The sequence below is a fragment of the Akebia trifoliata genome, chromosome 2 (assembly GCF_017979445.1).
Source record: "Akebia trifoliata isolate Shusen 1 chromosome 2, ASM1797944v1, whole genome shotgun sequence".
Lineage (NCBI taxonomy): Eukaryota > Viridiplantae > Streptophyta > Magnoliopsida > Ranunculales > Lardizabalaceae > Akebia > Akebia trifoliata.
In genome coordinates, this window is record NC_141376.1 from 13,553,755 (window position 1) to 13,574,072 (window position 20,318).

At 37.0% G+C, this 20,318-nt stretch overlaps 2 protein-coding genes across 2 annotated transcripts; both read right to left on the reverse strand.

Moving 5' to 3' along the window:
• Positions 1-373: 373 nt before the first annotated feature.
• LOC147409668 (transcription factor ABORTED MICROSPORES-like) lies at positions 374-3,091 on the reverse strand. Its single transcript, XM_086459557.1, has 4 exons — positions 2,250-3,091; positions 1,012-1,305; positions 753-929; positions 374-649 (listed from the first exon to the last, which is right to left on the reverse strand). The coding sequence occupies exons 1-4, from the start codon at positions 2,979-2,981 to the stop codon at positions 458-460; spliced, it is 1,395 nt and encodes a 464-aa protein (XP_086315683.1). The 5' UTR covers positions 2,982-3,091; the 3' UTR covers positions 374-457.
• Positions 3,092-5,507: 2,416 nt separating this feature from the next.
• LOC147409669 (histone acetyltransferase of the MYST family 1-like) lies at positions 5,508-20,271 on the reverse strand. Its single transcript, XM_086431332.1, has 9 exons — positions 19,812-20,271; positions 16,682-16,770; positions 16,258-16,317; positions 15,136-15,345; positions 12,927-12,995; positions 12,434-12,595; positions 12,233-12,326; positions 7,135-7,277; positions 5,508-5,891 (listed from the first exon to the last, which is right to left on the reverse strand). The coding sequence occupies exons 1-9, from the start codon at positions 20,125-20,127 to the stop codon at positions 5,688-5,690; spliced, it is 1,347 nt and encodes a 448-aa protein (XP_086287458.1). The 5' UTR covers positions 20,128-20,271; the 3' UTR covers positions 5,508-5,687.
• Positions 20,272-20,318: the final 47 nt, after the last annotated feature.

The window sequence follows — 20,318 nt, forward strand, 5'->3', positions numbered from 1 at the left end:
TTTTGGTGATGATGATCTTATAATCATAGAGATCATCCTCACCAAAAATCAGCCCATTCCAAAACTTCTAACCCATGTAGGACAAAACACATTTATTAAAGACAAAACACATTTATTAAAGTGTAGGGTAAAGCTTAGGGTGGGGAACGGGACCATATATAAAAGCTCCAATGATCATAAAAAAGAAGAAAATTACAAGAAGCATTGTAAAGGTACCAGTTAAGAGGCACCTCAAGATCCGATCAGTGCACAATCATGACTGTGCCACGTGGTGAATTTCGACAAAATCAATATGGTGTAGATTAAGATAAGAAATTAACAACCCAACAAATAAGAGAAATAACTAATTATTACCAAAATAACTGTTGTTGTCAAAGCAGTCATATATATTGAGATAGGAGGATTATTGTAAACTATTGCAAATTAGATAAACAAATAGTGCCTTATTGAAGAGTAGTTAAGCTTGGAAGTGGTGGGATTGAAGATGGTTGTGGTGGTGAGAATTGATATGTTGGTGATGGAGATTATTCTGATAATTCTCTGATGCTTGAATGGGTTCAGACCATCCTCCGATGGGATTGAGATTACGCGTTAGTTCCAGCAACGAATCCCGAACATGATCTGCTTGAACCATTTCATTATCCCTCTTCTGCTACCAAAAAATAAAAAAAAAACATTAAATTTATGTACATTTAGTCCTCTTAATTTGCCAATTTAACTAATCTGATAATTAATTTTATCGATCTCTTCACCTCTACTTTGAAGACATTCAAGACTAGGCCTCGGAATGTGGTGACATTTGCATTTGTAACTTCTAGGCCTAGAGAATTCATAGCTTCCATCAATCTCACAAATCCACTCGGCTTATGCTCACCGAAAACTTTAAGGAAGAATTCATTTCCATCTATTTGAGTCACTTCTACTTGAACCTGAAATCATCAAGAAACTGATCAAAACCCATCAAATTTATTTCTTGTCAATGTATATAGAACATTAATTGATTATATATACCTCCATCTGTTGTGCCTTATCATCACCAATCACGGTATCGTGACTTTGTTTCGAGGGGTCAGATACCTTGACATTAGATGAGGATCTAGTTCCATTATCAATGATTAATCCTATTTTCGACCCATTGAGAGATTCATCGTGCTCGGCATCTAATAGGATGCTATTGTTATTTCCCGTATTCATATCTCCATCCTCCTCTTGTGGTTCCTCGAGTTCATCTTGGAGATCTTTCACTTGCTTCTGCAACTCTTTAACGAATTCGATTGCATCTCCGAGGATGGATGCTCTATCCATCTTAGAATAATCATCCATAAAAAATAGTCATTAATTACATATTAGTTAATGAGAGGAACAGTTATTATAATTTTATTAAGGGTTTTGTTAACATGTGCCCTAAGAACACACATTAAGGTTCATTAAATACATCTTGGAAATTTGATTTCCTCTCGAAAATACCTTCAAAAAAATTTATAGCAAAAATACCCTCAAATTTTTATTAATTGTTAGGGTAAATTACAGTTAAACCCCTTTGATTTAGCATAATTCTATATGGAACTTTTAACATTTTGACAATTGCACTTACCTCCTCAGTCACGTGAAGTATTAACATTCAAATGTTATTTTACTATTTTACTCTCATTTTATCTTTTTTATTATAAGAAGTAAAATTTAAAATGATAAAAATACTTCTATCAAAGTATTTTTACACTCATAGGCAGGCATGAACCCATTTTTTCATGAGTTAGGATCCAGTGTTCCGTTCCAATGATAAAGGTACGGTGTCTACATGTCATGTTTTTGTTGGAGTTCAAAACACCTAGGACTCTTAACCAAGCCGTGCATGCAGTCCAATGTGTTTGAACTCTAATAAAAATGTGCCACATACACACCGAACATTGTTATAGGAACAGGACACCATTTTGGATCGTGACTCTTCTTTCATAAGGATATTTTTGTTTATGTGAAAAAAATGACATTTTAAAAAGGGTAAAATGATCTTTATAAAGAGAGAAAAAAAAATCATTTTTAACTATTTGATCGATGAAAAATAGACGAAAGGAGGGTAAGTGAGTCCATTAATAACTGTAGGGGAGGTAAAAGCAATTGTCAAAACGTTAAGATCAACATAGAATTATGCTAAACTTTAGGGAGTGAAACTGTAATTTACCCTAATTGTTATTGAGAGGATTATTTTGATGTGAAGTTGAACTAAACATTAGTTAAGGAGAGAATTGTACCTTAGTGATCTTAGGAACAAGAGCTCTTAGAGCATAGAGCCTATCATTGAGTTTCTTCCTTCTCTTCCTTTCAGCAACAAGATTTTTTGATTTGTGTCCCCTCCCTGATCTTCCAACAACTTTTTGATCACCATCATCATCACTACAATCTGAGATCGAGTCGGCTGGGCCCGTCTCTTGTTTGACGGGATCCTTAGTCACCGAAGAGTAGTCGATCGATGGTTGAAAGTTAGTAGTTGTAGTGCTCATTAAGGACTGATGTATTGGCATTGCTGCCATATCCGAATATCCATGCTCGCCGGCTGGTGAATTATCGAAAGCTATCATTGGCTTATCCGACAGAATTGAGTCTATGGACCCTTGGAAGATTGTATCGACGTTAACGTTGTTAGATAGATTTTCCGAAGACGGGGGAAATTGTTGTCCGAACCCACCGAAGAAATTCATCGGAGAGTTGGCAATGCGAATTTGATCAAGAGAGAGATCCCAAGGTGAAGAATTCAAATTATCGGACGACGTGGTTGATGGAGATACCCATGGTTGGAAATGATTGGAAGGCTTTGATTGGTGATCGATTGTCGACCCATTGATATTGATTGGGAATCCATGATCAGCCATGGATGATGAACCATCCATGTCTAATTGATTAAGCATGGATGGATGTTGATCATCATGGAAACTAGTGTTCATGGCTGATTCTTCTTGCTCCCATGAGACATTGCAGTGGGCCATAATGAACTTTATGATAATATGTGAATCTTCAGTGACCTGCACAGTAACAGAATTTCGTAAATAAGTAGTTAAATTATTAGGTATTTTAGAAATACACCCTCTTAACCATTGCAAAATGCAAGATTAGGTTTAACCTCTTGACCAAGTCAACGTTATTTTTTCTTGATCATTTAACGGTGAATTTTGATTTTGATTTTTTTTTAATAATTAAATTACTAAATTAAAATTTGAAAAAAATTTATTGTTAAATCATCAAGAAAAAACAACCTTGACTTACAGTCAAGGGGGATAAATCTTATATCACCAATTTAAAAGAGGGGTATTTCTAAAATACCCTAAATTATTTGCACCCAAAGATGATCTTTTTCTTTGTATGGATTAACAAATTAAAGAAAATGGTTCATTATTTTGATCACCCAAGAAGCATGTACGTGAGCTCTACATTTTTGGGTTTTAGTTTGCTTTATTTTAATTAAAATTGAGCCAATTGGCCCAATTCCCTTTTGGAAACAAAAGAAATGAGAAAGAAACAAAACTAAAGAAACTCAATATTGAAAGCAATTGATAACTGCAACAGCGTCATGCGTCACTGATACTGAAGAATATTTCAAGAGCTCATATATATCAGCTTCAGGTAGCAACATTACCTCCACACCCTAATTAAAATAAGGAAAAAACTCTTATTTTCTTGTTTAGGTTTACATTCATGGGATATTGGATTAAAAAAAAAACAAACAACCTTTGAAACCAATTCTTGATTTTATATGTTTTGAAGATGGAATTTGGTTTGTTACATTGGTAGGTTGAACTGCAGTTCTGGCGTGATCATTAGATTATTAAACATATATACAACTAGAATATTTTCTTTTATTTATTTATTTATTTTAATTAGTATGTGAGAGTGAGAAAGAGAGAAATTTGTTTTTGACTGGCTGGGAGGAAGGAACATCTGAAATATAAGGAAAATGCTGGAATGAAACAAACGAAGACACAAAGGTGACAAAAATAATGCGATGGCACGTACATAACCGTAGATGCTTTTTACTTGTATCTCAAGGAAAAGCATCTATGGTAATGTGCACGACACCGTGAGTTTTTGTCACCCTTGTGTCTCCCTATGTGTCACCCCAGCACGACTCGAAATATAATAATGACAGGAGATTATTGCGTGAGCGTTGGCGTTGGGGCAATATTCTCTCGTGTCTCAACTACTTCTCAACCGAAAGAGGGGGAGAGAGAGAGAGTGTGTGTATATAGCATGCATGCATCATGTTTGTGACGTATTGGACGCCTACTCTTTAATCTATTTAATAAAGAGAGCTGCTATTGGCAATGACACCCCAACTTTTACTTATTGCATTCCAATTAAAAATATAAAATAAGGTAAATTACCATTTAATGATTTACCCATGACAAAATTTCAGTTCCGTACATTGTTCATTTTAATTCCCAAAACATGTTTTCTTGCAAGTTCATCACTTTAATAATCAGCAATCTCGTAGATAAATTACCAGTGATCTCGTCAATAAAAATATCCAAGGTATTTGTCTTTAACATCATCTGTGATCTCATTGGTAATTTATCAATGAGATTGTTGGTTATAAATGTGATGAATTCGCTGAAAAAAATGTTTTGAGAATTAATATACGAACAGTATATCGAAATCAAAACTTTTCCATAAGTTGCACACGTTTACGAAAATTTCTTTAAATCATAAAAAATTAGGATGTAATAAGTAAACGTTGGGGTGCCAATAGCACTTCTCAAATATTAACATGGATCTGACTTCCAAGTTTAGAAAATGCTAAACATGACAGTTGGGATGTTAAGGGATTCCCAAACAGGGTCACAAGACATCTAACACAATATCAAGAGAAAAATTGATAAAGTACCAACTAAAACATTTTAATACTTTCCAAATATTTTGAACTCAATCCTATATTTATTTCAAAGTCATGTTTTTCTTCTTTTTTTTTTCCTGAGTCTCGTCCTATATCAATTCCATAGCACTCTTGAAGATATAGAATAATGCCTTTTAACCAATCACATCTACAACCAGAGCTTTGAATTTGATATGACTGCCTCTTGAATGTAGTCTTCTTTGAGAGACCAACAGAAAATGACCTAAATAATCTACATCTTCAACCTCTAGTTAAAATCTCTTGATTATTCACCCAAACTCTTCACCATTTAGAGGTAAATTTCTTATAGATATGCACAAATTACACCAACAACAAAAGCTTTGGAAACAAGAACTCCCTTCAAAGGTCCTATTGAGCATCTTAGGATCTCTTTTATTACTATTTTTTTTCATAAGTTGAGGAACATCTGTTGAGACATGACCCTATTGTTAAGTTCAGTCCCACAGACAACAAATGGCCTTGTCTCTCTCTTTATAAGATCTTGGGCCTCTCCACTATATATATATGTGTGTGTGTGTGTGTGTGTGTGTGTGTGTGTGTGTGTGAAGATGAGAGTTGATGATTGCAGAATCCATGGGTTCCATGTGCCCGACTATATTTTGCATCACTTTCAACTATATTTTGCTGACAATAATCAAGCAGAAATTACAGGGATGTTAGATAGTCTGCAAAAGCCATTCTTTACTGCTCCACCTCAAAACTGTTAAAAAGACATCAGCACTCAAATCTCTTAATATGCCCACATTTTTGCATATTTACAACCCTCAAGATGACTCCGTAAACATCAACATTGATCTTTATAAGGTGTCCAGATCAATTTGTTAACTTCAACAACTGGACCTCCATGACCAGCTGCTTTTAAATGGCGATCGAGAACCTTGGTGTCCGTACAGAAGGAATACTGCCCTTTCTTGTATTGGATTAGCTCCAAGTCCTTTAGGGTGCAGAAGACATCATCTGGTATAATGGCTGTCATTTCACTAAGCTCCTGCCAAAAACCAATTATTGAATATAGCCATCTCCCAAATTATTGACCAAATAAAACAGTATCGTCCCATACCTCATATTCGTAATTAGTTTTAAGAGATCTTATATTGCCACACCATTTTTTTTTTTGATAGGTCAAAATTATTTTTATAACACATCGATTGTGAAATTATATCAACCCACACACATAAATAAGGACGGAGATGCAACCAAAAAAGAGTCTGGAACAACTAGAAAAACTAAAGGGAAAGAAAAAGACTAAAAACAAAAGAGAGGAAGAGGGAAGGAGCTCCAACAGCAGCCAACCTTGGATTTCTTCCTTGATCATTATCCTTTGGTGAGTCATCCGTGAGGTAAGACTTTGATGATGATTGTTTAGTGTATAATAAAGGTTGGTGTAGCAAAATAAGTTCTCTTATTTAATCTCACGCTGATATATGGGATGAATATATCAACATATGGTCATTCGTTATAAAAGAACAATGAGAAAATTTCATTATAGGAACAACATGTGAAAAACTGAGTCAAAATGCAAAAAAGTATAGAAAATACTTCGACCAGTAGGTCCCCAAGTCAAGGCAAGGAGACTTGATATCACTTGTAGAAATGAGAGCAGTTCAACATATAATGTGCCAAAGAAAATGAAGTTTCAAAGAAAGTAATTGTTTCAGTATGATCAGTGTGTGTGTGTGTGTGGTGGTGGTGGGGTTGCGGGGGGGGGGGGGGGGGGGGGGGGGGGGAGAGGCAGGCTTTGGCCGTGTTGATAAACTATATAAAAGTCGGTACACTTCACTTGGATATAGACCAGTATACAGTGAACCATTCGACATTGAGTCATGAGAAACTGACGCTCTCTGACGTGTCAGTGCACAGAACCATGGATCTTTTCTTCGGGGATACACAAGTAAAAAGATCTATGGTTCTATTCACATGCCACATCAGAGAGCATACAAAGAGCATCAGTTTATCACTAGTCTTCGACATTCAATGTAGACAAGAAAATCAAGGGGAAAAAAAAAGATTAAACCAAAACTGACTGTATTGTGATGGAAAGATTACAAAAGAGATAGGTCTTGGACCCATAGCTCAGTGGGTTTGACACTTAGCAATGCAGGTAGTGGGTTCAAGTCCAGCACCCATATTTAAAAATAATAATAATAATAAAGAAAGAAAGAAATTTGACAAAAGAAAATGCAGGACATATAAATTTGGTTAGCATTGGTGAAGATCTAAACCCTGCTTACCCTGAGGGAGATCTCGCTGTGATGCTTTTTAAGAATTTCCACAAGAACTCGGGTCCAGTATCCTTTATAGCTCAACTTTCCAAGGTCTGAAAGTGGTTTTTCGGGTGTTCCTGCTTTGCCTTCCTTCTTAGAAAGTTCATAGGCTGTCATTAGTAGAAATTTAGAATAATATTAGCAACAATTTTGATACTGGATAATGGATTTAAAGACCAGGACAAATACTTTCTATTTACATAATTTATCATGCAAATGCATCAACGTATCATGATAATCAACTACTTGGGAGGTTAATAATAAAGTCAAAAATGAGTCAGATTTGGGGTCAGTTTTAACATACAATCAGGAGTCATCTTACACGAAAAAATGAACCAAGACATTTATTGTCAGTGAATGAAGAACCTCGAAATTTCCCGGAATTCATCGGAGAATTGAGGAATCCATGGCAATAAGAGAAATCTGGAAGTCTTGATTTTCCAGACATTTTGATGATGGTGGGGGTGGGATGGGTGTCTAGGGGAGGTTGGAGGCATGGGAGGCACCCTACACAATTGACTTATGACCTATCATTTAAGTTCTGAACTTACCCTAATGCCTACAAAGAAGTTGCTTTCATCAAAGCAGAAACAACCAAAAGCGGGAGCAGGGAAGCTTCTCTCCCCCCCCCCCCCCCCCGCGATTTGGGAAATGCAGTAACTCTCTCTCCCCCCCCCCCCTCTCCCCCCCCCCCCCCCCCCCCCCCCCCCCGATTTGGGAAATGCAGTAATAGGGTAGTCGATAAGGCATATAGTGCGGCCTGTAAATAAATACGAGTCACAATCCGTAAATAAAAAACATTCAATTCTGAAGGGCCCTGGATTACAAACCAACTTTCATCAAGTGTAGCTCAAGTTTTTCCACCTGGGAAAGCTCCACTCGAACATTAATATCTTGAAAAAGGGTGAAAGTTGTGCCACCCCATTTAAACTCAGACCCCGAAACCATTTACAACTAAGAGCCTAATGAACTACCATTACCCTGAAGATGATCTGGTTCAATTGAACAAGATGCAGAAATAATAATTTTCCTTTTTGAAAGCACGTCACAACTCGCAAATTTTAGTCTTCTTAGGAACCACCCCACAACTTCACACCACATAATTTATATTCCTTATTACTATTTTCTTTCTTCTCTTCTTATATATCTTAGTTGTTTCAGGCCTGCAAAACAGTTGTAGCATTTAGAAATAAATTCAAATAATAATAATAATAATGCGAATAAAGTGGGTTGAATTGATTTGATTCATAAATATAATATTATGCAAAGAAAGTTATTAATGTACGGTCAGATTTTTTATTTAATGCAAAAACTTTCAGTTATTCAAATGTAATTTATTTATTTCTCCCTGAAATATGAAATAATAATGTTTTTTATAAGTAATATTACCAAAAAAAAAACAAAAACAAAGCCTCATCCCAAAGATTTGGGGTAATATGCCTCTACTCCACCCTATCCAGAATCAAGTACATTGTTATTGAAAATGAGTTCATATTTGCTTTCACCATCTTCATTCATGGTCTTTTTGGTCTTCATCTCTCTCTGTTTTAGTACCTTTATTTTGTTATAAGCAAAATGAATTCATTAATAAAAGAAGCAAGGCCGGCCGAGTTGGCCAACCAAGCGAGAACAGTACCAAAAAACTACTCTCGTATAATACTACAAACCCAATCCCACCTCCCAACAAAATCCTCAAAATAACCCCTTTAAGCTCACTACAAATTTTGGACCACAAAAAAAGGAGCCCTAGGATTTGGAGAGTAAGGTCTGGAGGAGACAAAGTTTTCTCTTCAAAGATCCTACCATTGCACTCTTTCCACAGGCCCCAACAAATTGCGAAATGAGTGAAGCTCCAAAACACCCTCTTTATTCCGGCAAAAGAGCTCCCCAAATGTAACCAAGACTTAAAAAGATCCAGCATGGAACAAAGTAAGCACCCCGAAATTCCAAACAAGTCAAAGAAGTGAGACCAAACCTTGTGAGACACCTTACAATGCAATAAAACGTGGTCCGCTGATTCATCATTTCATTAAGCACAACACACAACAGTTGGCTGCACAGAAACCCCTTCGACTAAAAAATTCCAAGGTTTGAATTTTGCCCAAGGCCGCAGTCCAAGCGAAGAACCTCACCTTAGAAGGTACTCTAGGTCCCTACACCACTACTTCCGGGAACGAGACTGAACCATCACTTAGTAAGGACCAATAGAAAGAGCTAACCAAAAACATACCATTCTTACTCTCTCTCCAAATTCTTGCATCTTCACTTTATAAGTACAAATGGTAGGAACTAGTGCAATTTATCAATCTACCCAACTCCTCTAATTTCCGATCGTTAAATGCCCTTCGAAATCCAAAGTCCCAAGACCACTACCCTTCTACACATCACCTAAAACTAGTGATTGGTAATCCTCTCTTCGTGGAGATTGAAAACGTGGGGAACTCATTCATAAGGGGCCTGTGACCACACCAAATGTCTTCCTAGAACCTTACCCTATCTCCTTTTCCAACTTTGAATCTTGATCTCATCCTAAACACTGGTAAGACCTTCAAGATACCTTTCTAGATGCCACAACCATGAGATGCCCTTGCCTCGCCACTCTCCCACCCAAAAGCATTCTCCTCAAATTTTGTTGCAATAACCCGCCTCCACAAACTAGTCGCCTCCACCCTAATCTCCAAATCCAATTGCCCAATAAAGCCGAGTTAACCAACCCAAGTCTTTTGATCCCAAGTCCTCCCTTGTTCTTTGCCTTAGTCACACAACTCCAACTCACGAGATGGTCTTTGTGTTTCCCCTCTCTGTTAAGCCAAAGAAAATCCCAAATTATCTTATCCAATTTAACTCAACCTTTCTAGGCATCTGAAAAATAGATAGGAAGTACACTGATATTCTGGAGAGAACACTCTTGATCAAAGTCACTCCCCCCACCCCTTTGAAAGATAATTAGCCTGCCACGACGATAGTTTTCTATTCACCCTTTCCAACACCGGGCCCCACATCGACGTGCATCTATACGAAGCACCCAATGGAAGGCCCAAATATGAAGTGGGTAGGTTATCAACCTTCAACCTTCCAACCCAAGGAGGAAGCCAATAAAGCTACATTTGGAACCCTTCCAACCGCAAACACCTTACTCTTCCTCATGTTTATCGGAATGCCTGAAATTGCTTCAAAACAACAAATCAAACCTCCAAGTCTCCTAGTTTGCTCCAGTGACGCATCTAGAAAGACTAGAGTATCATCTGCAAATTGGAGATGAAACACTATCGCCCATTTATTTCCAACTGAAAAACCATTTATGTCCCCATGCGCCACCCCTCTCTCTAACATCTGCCCTAAAGTCTCCACCACAATAATAAATAGGAACGACGAGAGAGGATCTCCCTATCTCAAGCCTCTAGAACTTCTGAAGAAACCTTCTAGTGACCCGTTTACTAAAACCAATAAAGAAGCTGAGGAAAAACATTTTTGAACCCATCAAATCCACTTACCACCAAATCCCATCATCCCCAACAAATACACCAAGAAGTGTCAGTTAACATTATCATACACCTTTTCTAGGTCTACTTTGCGCACCACCCCTGCCTTCCCAGACTTCAATCTAGAGTCGATACACTCGTTTGCAACAAGAACTCCATCTAGATTCAGGCAATCTTTAACAAAGGCACCTTGATTGAAGCTAATCAAGGTAGAAATTATGCTCTTTAGCCTATTAGCCAACAAAGTAGAGATAAATCTTATAAGTCATGTTGATCAAGCTAATAGGTCTCAGTTCTTTGTTGTCTTTGGTTCCAAACAACTTTGGGATCAAAGATAAGACCGAGCAATTGGACTCAACATCCAAGGTCTCCCTATAGAAATCCTCCTTTACAAGAATGAAGTCCACCTTAACAATCTATCAACACACCTTAAAAAACTCGATGGGAAAACCATCTGGCCCCAAGACTTTATCAATACTCATACCTGAAATGGTGGACCACGCCTCTTCCCCTCAAAAGTTCTCTCCAACTAAGACTTCTGTTCGGCAGAAATTCTATCAAAATGGAGGAGGTTTGGCTTTGGCTTGGGTTGAGGGCTTTCTATGTAAAGTCTATAGTAAAAGTCAACTTGAGTATTTCTTCCAAATTGAACTAAGGTTGTAATCGGCCTTCATGGAACATGCCCAAACCCTCTTACTGAAAATAGTAATATTGTATACTATAATTAATATGGGGGATCGGAATTCGATTGTGGATCTAAAACTTGAAATTTGGAAATATGTAGTGGTTACCCTAATTTTTAAATTTCAATTTTAATTATTTGTATACGTTATATTATTTATTTACAAAATTACATGCAGGTGAGGCATGAAGTGAGGCTTATGCCTCAAGGTGTTGGCTAGACAAGCACCTCACAACACACATCAACGTCTGAAAACATTGTTCCATGTATTCATAATTGGATGGTTAAAGTGGAGTGTGGCCTTTGGACTACTACGTGAGTAATGCATCTTAATCAAATGGAAAAAATAAAAAATAAAAATTATATACAATTGTAAGACCAGCTATGCTTTATGTAAATGAATGTTACATAATCAAGAACAAAAGTTCATAGATTGGGTGCAGTGGAAATGGATAAGTGGACATCCTTAAAAGATTAAATAGAACTGAATGCATTCATAAAGATATAAGAATAACCCCAATAGTTGATAAGCTATAACGAATGCATTTGTGAAAATGTTGGAATAGCCCCAACATGTTATAAATCAAGGGATAGTCGATTGCGTTGATTTAGTCATGTGCAACAAAGACCGATAACAGCACCAATTATAAGGAACGTGCAAGTTGAAGGACCAAAAAGTGTGAGAGGAAGTAAAAAAAATGATGTAGATTGAGGTAGTGAGGTTGGATATGAACACACTGGAATTAATAAAAGACATGGCTTTAGATTGAATTGAATGGACGAATGGGTTTCGATCAGCGAACCCCACATTTTTTGTATGGCTTTGGTAATGATGATTTTATCTTGATCAATAACAAGTAGAAAATAGTGCAGTGAAGGAAATATAATGCCAAAAGCTTACAGAATGCAATTAGAAATTTTCCATAGCCTTTTCGTTGAAAGGGAGGGAGAGTGAGGATGCAAGCTAAATTATATGACTCCTCTGAATGCTTTTCCTGCATCATTAGATAAGGTACGTAATGATTAATCCCATCATTAACATCCAACATGAGCAATAACCCCATGTTTGTAGCTCATTATAACTAGTAATATAAATAATTACCTTAGAAAAATATCCAACCATATGGCATCCTCGATCATCACATTCACATAAAATGTAAAACAAAAACAAATCAACATCATAAAAAAGAGTCTTATGATCAAGGAACAATTTCGCCAAATAGCAAAGATTCTGACAGTACACTTTGTGCTTTTTGCCGTCAACCTGTTTCAAAATGTTACATCTTAGTGTTAAATCAAACTCAATGGTGTAAGTTGGAAACAATGTGAAGAGCATGATTGGGTAAGGTAATATGTGAACTGAATAATATCAATAACTAAAAAGATTTGGTGGAAGAGACATTTACAATCTAATCTTTCATGTTTTTATATTTGATAATCAATGTAACATAATAAGAGTAAGAAAGAAACAGAATGAAGAGAATCATGGAATGTGAATTCTCACTCTATTCTTTCATGATGAATTCATGACTTAACAAACTCAGAATATAATATTGCTTGTTCGCAACTAAAGGTTAGAAGTGCATGCAACTTGCCTCAAACATTGATAATGTGCCACTGCGGTAGATCTCATCACCTGGAGGATGCTTAAGATCACATTTCCTCTACAGGGAAAAAAAAACATAGCACGCATTAGTTCTAAACACAATTTAAGCCGACAAGAAAAAATAAACGAACATAAAAAATTTGTAAAGTGCATAAAAAATCTATAGTTCCATCTATGCACAAACCAAGAAATATTGAAGAATGAAAACTCTTTAGGACGTCCCTCTTGAAATTGCAGTGACCGACTTAGGGATATGAGCTTTTTTTTCTTTGGCCAAATTTCCCCGAAATTATCCTTGGTAAAAAGCATTATTCAAATTATCTTTAAAAAGGTTTTGCGGCCTTTTCCACATACATCCTTTGCTATAGCCTTTAATTTCAGACGTTAATTTCAATATTACACCTCTCTAGTAAGTAACCTACTAGGAACAAGGCCTAACACAAAAGGGACAAAACAGAGAAAACCAAAAAAAAAACCTAGAAAACTGCCAAATGCCTTAAGCAAGGGCATATACATAGATTCAAACTTCAAAAAAAAACATTAATATATATAATCCCAAGATCTATGTGACTGTTGCTTGTTGGGGATTTATTTATTAAAAAAAATGTGTGTATCAAGAGTTTGTCCCAACATGTCCATGGCTTTGTCATCGAATCATGGAAGCACGGTTCTTGAGCGATCATCTTATTAGAGTTTCCTACAACTACTGTCCAAACATAATAGATTATCTCCATGGTGCAAGTCCTCCCAGGATCTGATAGAATCTCCTAGTCCTTAAATAAAGCAAATGCCACCAGAAAACACTCCATAAGTATTGGAAATCCCTTTTGATGCATCAACGTCATAGGAGTTCTAGAAAACCAACCAATCCTACATTGCCATACCTATAATCAAGGATGAATCTTCAAAGGTTATTTGTTTCCTTCCCATATCTCCACAATCACTTCACAAGGAGAGACATGTTCAGCAGCTTGAAAAGTCCAAATCTGAAACCACCCCAGTTCTTGGGGAAGCTAATATCCCCCCATTCAACCAAGTGCCTGTGTTTTGATTTTTGTAGTAACCATGTCCAACATTGACACACATACCTATGTCATTGTTGTATAGGACATAAGTTCAACCAACTAATCTAAGGAAGTTATATGAACGTAACAACGAATCAGTAAAACAGGAAAAGAGAAGAAACATTAGATAATTACAAGGGACACAATAAGTTTAAACTATGAGCACAGAAGCATTTTGCACATCCGAAAAAAAAATACACGAGTAGCTCCAATTGGGGATAAAAGAAAGGATAATCGATTGAGATGTACAGGCATGTACAACGAAGTCCAATGATGGCATTCCTGGAGAGTAGCACTCCGGTGCAGGTTAAAGGTTCTAAAATGGCAAGATGAAGCATTAAGATGCATGGATTCAAGTAGTACGAAAAGATTTTAATGCACATTCCTTAACAGAAAATATTTCCCTGGATAGAATCAAACGGCCAACTAGAATTCAATGTTGCTGACCTCAAATAGTTGGCATAAGGCAATGCAAATGATTAAGATGGATGAATGTGCAAGCATTTTAATGAGGGACGCAAATCAACCCAATAGTCACTGGTTACAACAAATTTTTTGTAATAAACCTATGTTTCCATTTATTTGGGTCTAGATTTATTTTTTATTATTCAAGATAAGTTGTTTTTTTAATTTTGGGTTGTCTTTGGGTTATTTTAGGAGTTTAATTCGAGTTCAGATATTATTCACATCATTTTTATTTCTAAAAAAACCTTTAAATATTTTTCTCTTGACTTTTATCACCACCTAATTAGCCTTTCTACCACCCCTTCCCAAAGTAGAACCACCATAGAATCAAACAAATTTAGGTTGTCCTGCATCACATTTTGGGCATCATGAAACACAAAATCCAAACTATTAGTGTGCATATGGAGCAAAGCATATAGATGAAAAAGAAAAAAAAGAAAAAAAAACAGTTGTCGGGGGAAGTAGGCAGTTAGAAGGAATTAAATATGTCCATTATCTATGTTGGCAAGAATTGACTTGAGATGCATAATTAAAATGAATGAAGTATAATCCGATAGACTCCAAACTCCATAGTGACATACCACAACCTTTCCTTTTCTAAGTATGATAAATACATCTTGAACTTTCCAAATCAAGACAAGCAACCAAAAGACCAAGGTGTAGCCTCACCATATGCCTCTGAAGTTGTTCTTTCCGCTTCATGAAATTGAGACAGTACTCACAAAAGAATAGCTTCGGAGAGTCATTATATTCTGGTGGAAAGGGGGAGAAATACCATGTATCAATCTCATATCTTCCAAGTTCAATGGTTGTGATATTTTTAACTTTTGTGAATTTTTCGTGTTCACGCAAGCTGGCAGCATCAAGCTCCTCATGGTCCTGGATACAAAGAAATTGATGCCTTCAGATAGATTTGAAGAAAAATCCAAGATGAGTACAAAATTAAAGAATGGGAATAGATGAGACAGACAAGAATGTCCATTTCACCAAGACAAACATTTGAGGTCATGGGTTCAAGTCCAGCTCACCAATCCAAAAAAAAAAATCCAATGAACCAAAACACAAATAGCAATGAAATAAAATGCAAATTGAAAGAGCAATATACAGGAGCTCAACTGTCGGCAAATACTTTCATAAAATATCAAATCCACTAGTGATAACAAAAGGGCGAATCATGGTTGGTTCTCATGCTAATGAAAGGATAGTCGAACAAAACAAACTGTAAACAGAAAGAGCAAAGAAATATAATGCAAATTGAAAGAGTAGTGTAGGAACTCAACAATTTACAAATACTTCCATACCATATTATTAATCCAAACAGTGAAAACTAATATCGAAAGTGTTGATCCAGTTTGAATCCAGCCAACATCAGAATTCAGAACTGATACAAGTTGGTGCTGACTTTTTATTCTATATAACATGTGATATGGCTCATTCAAGCCTGCAAGTACTAAAACATCAAGGTAGAGTTTATTTTTTCAACAATATGCAAATCAAATGCTTATAAAGTCTCCAGTGGATCAAATGCAAAGTTTCTCGAAAATATGTGGTGACTTAGTAAACAAATGTGAAGAATTAGCAGCCATCAGGAAGTCACAGCAATCTTGACTTCAAAGTAAGCAAATAAATAATAGAGCATACAAGTGTTCTTTTACACATAATAAGCTGCATCTAGTGACATCCACCAGAATGCACAATCTGATTTGCAGTCTGGTGTATTTGCAATGCAAGAGAAGAGAGAAAAGACAAAAAATGCAATCAGTGATTTCAATAATATAAATTTATAAATACCTCTACTTGTTTCTCGTGAATCTTACGTTTCCGGTGACGTGTCATTTTTGTGCTTGTTGCCTGAAAAGACCATGGGTAAGAAACTTCTTCCAAGCTCTAAAAATAACAACCCTGTCCATAGAATGCAAACGATAATGTGCAGAATATTGGAGAAAAGAAAGGAAGAAAAACTACAAAAGAAGAGAGATTCAAGAGAACTGCAGTAGAAATTGTATACCCTTAAAACATAATATTAACCTATAGAAAGAAAGAGTCCCCAAGATTCCCAATCATTCAGAAAAAGCATAAAAAGAAGGGGGGGGGGGGGGGGGGGGGTGCTCCTCAAGCCGACAGCACAATACACTTCCAAGATAGGAAACAGCTGCAACAGAAGTATCATTTGCTTAAATCAGTGTGCATCAAAAAGATTGATACAAAGTAATACCTTGCCCTCCACCTTTTCATCAACATCAGTCTCTAACGAATCAAGATCAAGTTGTTCAAGCTTTACCCACTCATCTAACCTCCTATTGACTGTTAAAAGAACAAAAATACATGAGGCATAAATAGCAAAGCTTAGAATCTGGATGGTATAATAGAAAATTAGCAACAAGGAAAATAAATACAGCTCTCATTCATGCTGCACATATTTCAAGTTACAAGAAAGTATAAGAGTGAGAGGCATAATGGATCTCGATGGCAGGGGACAAGAGTTGCCCCAAGACTTTCTATTGATCATGATAACTAATAAAGCGAAAAGAAAAAAAAAAGTTGGAACTTTGGACAAAGAAACTTGAGGCTAGAATCCCAATAGAGAAACAAGTACCATGAATCATTACTTTAAGGATTGGCATAGTTATAGAGGACTTTCAGCAATTATGATTCATAGATGGGTAAGAGAAACCTCAAAATCACTTAGATCAAGGATATCAAAGCCTTCCAAAAGAGTTCTCAATGAGTCAAGCTGTTCATCCACCCTGCCTGTCCCACAAAATGGCACTAAGTAGAATTCTTTCCACCCAAAACTGTCTTGGTAAAAAAAATGAAGCAACCTAAGGCTTCAATGAGATGCCCCTAGAACTGGCCTACCTCAAGAACCAACAATTAATAAGACCTGATCAAATATGAGACCATGTGCAAGCACCTCTATTTATATATTGCAGAAAAGACACAATATTATGTGTGAGATAAGTGAAACAAGAACGCAGAAAAACCTCATCATCATCAAAGCCTTATCCAAAAATATTGGGGTCAGATGAATAAATCCAATTCCTCCATTCAATTTTGTCTGAAGATGTGCCTTTTGCACTACAAGTCATATTGCCAATGTCACACTTATCCAAATTCGTAAATCTTTCGGTTAAGCTGGTCCATAACAGACATCTAAATTCCAAGCATACAGGTCTCAGTTTTCACGAAAAACCTCCCCCAAACCCTAAAAGGATTCAATTCCAAGCTTGTAAGTCCTAATTTTCCTGAAAAATATAACCCAAACCCTAAAAAGACCACCTAATTTGAGAACAATAACGTTCTTGAGAACCTCATAGTACCCATATTAAATGCTGCATATGCCCTAATTTCAACTGTGTTCTTGTTTCTTTGATTTGTAATCTAAGACCTAAAACCCCAACCATGCAAATGGATAACGAAAAAGAAATAAGTATCCAGAATTGAGGGGCTCACACTCAATGTAATAATTATTGGAACCATAGGACTGCATTTTTCCACCATTCGATGACCATCAAAGGATGATAATTTTCATCCCTCCAACAATGCATGATGCATGACCGGGCCTCCAAAGGAAGCACAGTGGCGTTTCTCTCATTTAATGCGTCCTTTTCTCTGACAAATTTCCACTGAGATCATTGCTCAGAACCTGATGGGTCGAACCCAACATAGGACAATTGTTGTTGGTGACAAATGCGATTAGGGAGGAAGATGTTCTAACTTTTATATTGCAGGTCATGCATCCATTCAACACATTTTTATAGGATTAGGCAAGCGGGCAACAGGACCGTGATGAAGGATAAGGAGGTAAAATTTACCATATAAGACCCAAGGCAAGAAGTTTATTGCAAATGTGCAAAAGGACCTTCATATTTTAAAATATTATAAATGTCCTTATGGTAGAGAAATGGTGAATTGAAATGAAAAATGGGTGTGGATGATGCACTCGGTTAGGGTGCCATGTTGGTAAAGGACTGTGCAGCTTATAAGGTGTCCCATATTTCCCAACACCACCTAGACCTATGCAACCCATCATGGGGCATTGTATATCTCATCTTGAAGGTGCCATCACATAAGACTCCAGCACCAAACTTGGACAAACTAGCTACAAAATTGGAGATGTTCTAGGGGGTGAAGGATTTACGCCACTCAAAGGCGTTCATGCCATGGAGTCCCGACAAAGGTAAGGGCAGTAAGTCCATGCACATTTCTCCCTTCCTCAAAGAACTAGGAAAATTCAAAGGGAATTGTAACATCCACCTTCACAAGTTCTCCAAATATTTGAACGTGCCTACACTTGGTACAATAATATCTTGGTCGCTTTCAGTTTCTAGCATTGTTGGCCCATAACATCCCATCCACTACATTATGACTGCATAGGCAAAGAGATTCGCTCGCCCATCACGGTTGTTCGAAGGTTTGGTATTCCCACATTTAGTCCCCACACTTTATGAGTCCGCACCAATAGATATGCACCAACAAAAGGGGAAAAAAGGACATTTCTTCACTTCTTGAATATGATATGTGCATGTCTATAGGGATGGGAGTAGGGTAGTTTATAGTATATACGATGTACGGAATCAATTCCTTATGAGGGCAGAATAGATAAAATAGGGTAAGACTTAAACTTTCCACTTCATTAACGCCTAGGTACTTTTGGAGCATTGGTTTGGGTCTTAACATTTGGTATTAGAGTCAACCCCCCACGTCTAGGGTTCGAGTCATGGGGAGGAGATTATGCAGACAAAAAGAAAAAAGGACTCCTATATAGTATGGGATATGGAAGGTGTTCAGAAATATTTAAAAAAAAAAAAGGGGGCTCGACATAGTACGAGATATGGAAGGGGTCCACCATAGTAGGCCACCGTGATTAATCTGGGAAGGGGCGACTTATGGAAAAATAAAAAAATTGGTACCTGGTACTTGGAAAGAAGGACAAGGAGTCAGGGGGGCACACCATAAAGTGGACTAACGAGGGCGTCAACCTTGAAGCGGTGGGGTATTTTACAATCCTTAGGTTAAGACTGGAACTTTCACTCCATTAACGCCCAAATACTTTTGGAGCATTAGTTTGGGTCTTAACATTTAACCTATTTTATCTATTCTACCCTCATAAGGAAATGATTCCAGTACATAGCATATACTATAACCTGCCCTAAACCCATCCCTATAGATAGGCACATATCAGAATACCTCATAGTATCCATATTCAATGCTAAATGTGCCCTAATTTCATCTGTTTTCTTGTTTCTTAGATTTGTAACCTAAACCCTAAAAAACTCTAACATGCAAACTAATTAATAAATAAATTTAAAAAATAAATGAGAATGAAGAATAAATGGACTCACACTCGGTGTAATGGACGTAATACTCGTAATTGTCGGATCCATTAGCCTGTATTTTCCTCCTTTCTATCACCTTGACAGGATGGTAATTCCCGTCCCTCCAACGACACATGATCCGAGCTCCGACTTCCAGAGGAAGCACGGCCGCGTTCCTCTTCCTCGGTGTGTCATTTTCCGGTGGGTTTCCGGTTGGGTCTCTGCTCGATTCTGACGGATTGAATCCATTGTTTGGTTGTTGTTGTTGTTGTTGTTGTTGGTTGCAAGTGAGATTAGGGTTTGAGGTGGTCTCTGTAGTTGGTGATGTGTCCATTGGACACATTTTAATGTTAGAGAACGAGCGAGAGACGAGAAGAAGAGGATGATCAACCTGGGAGGTACAGTGGGACTGCAGAAAACTATGCAACTTTTAATTTGGACTTGAGAGACACAACGGTTGCATTGCACATCACAAGTTAAAAAGTTGAAGTTATGGGAGAATTACTTCAAGGACTCTAGTGGAGGGATTTCTTT

Coding starts and splice junctions, on each gene's coding strand:
- LOC147409669 (XM_086431332.1), bottom strand. CDS start 20,127: ATGTGTCCAATGGACACATCACCAACTACAGAGACCACCTCAAACCCT. Junction 12,996..15,135: donor AACAACTTCAGAGGCATATG/GTGAGGCTACAC, acceptor TTTTCCCTGTAG/AGGAAATGTGATCTTAAGCA. Junction 12,596..12,926: donor GCACATTATCAATGTTTGAG/GCAAGTTGCATG, acceptor ATTTTGAAACAG/GTTGACGGCAAAAAGCACAA.
- LOC147409668 (XM_086459557.1), bottom strand. CDS start 2,981: ATGGCCCACTGCAATGTCTCATGGGAGCAAGAAGAATCAGCCATGAAC. Junction 930..1,011: donor ATAAGGCACAACAGATGGAG/GTATATATAATC, acceptor TGATGATTTCAG/GTTCAAGTAGAAGTGACTCA. Junction 650..752: donor TGAATGTCTTCAAAGTAGAG/GTGAAGAGATCG, acceptor TTTTGGTAGCAG/AAGAGGGATAATGAAATGGT.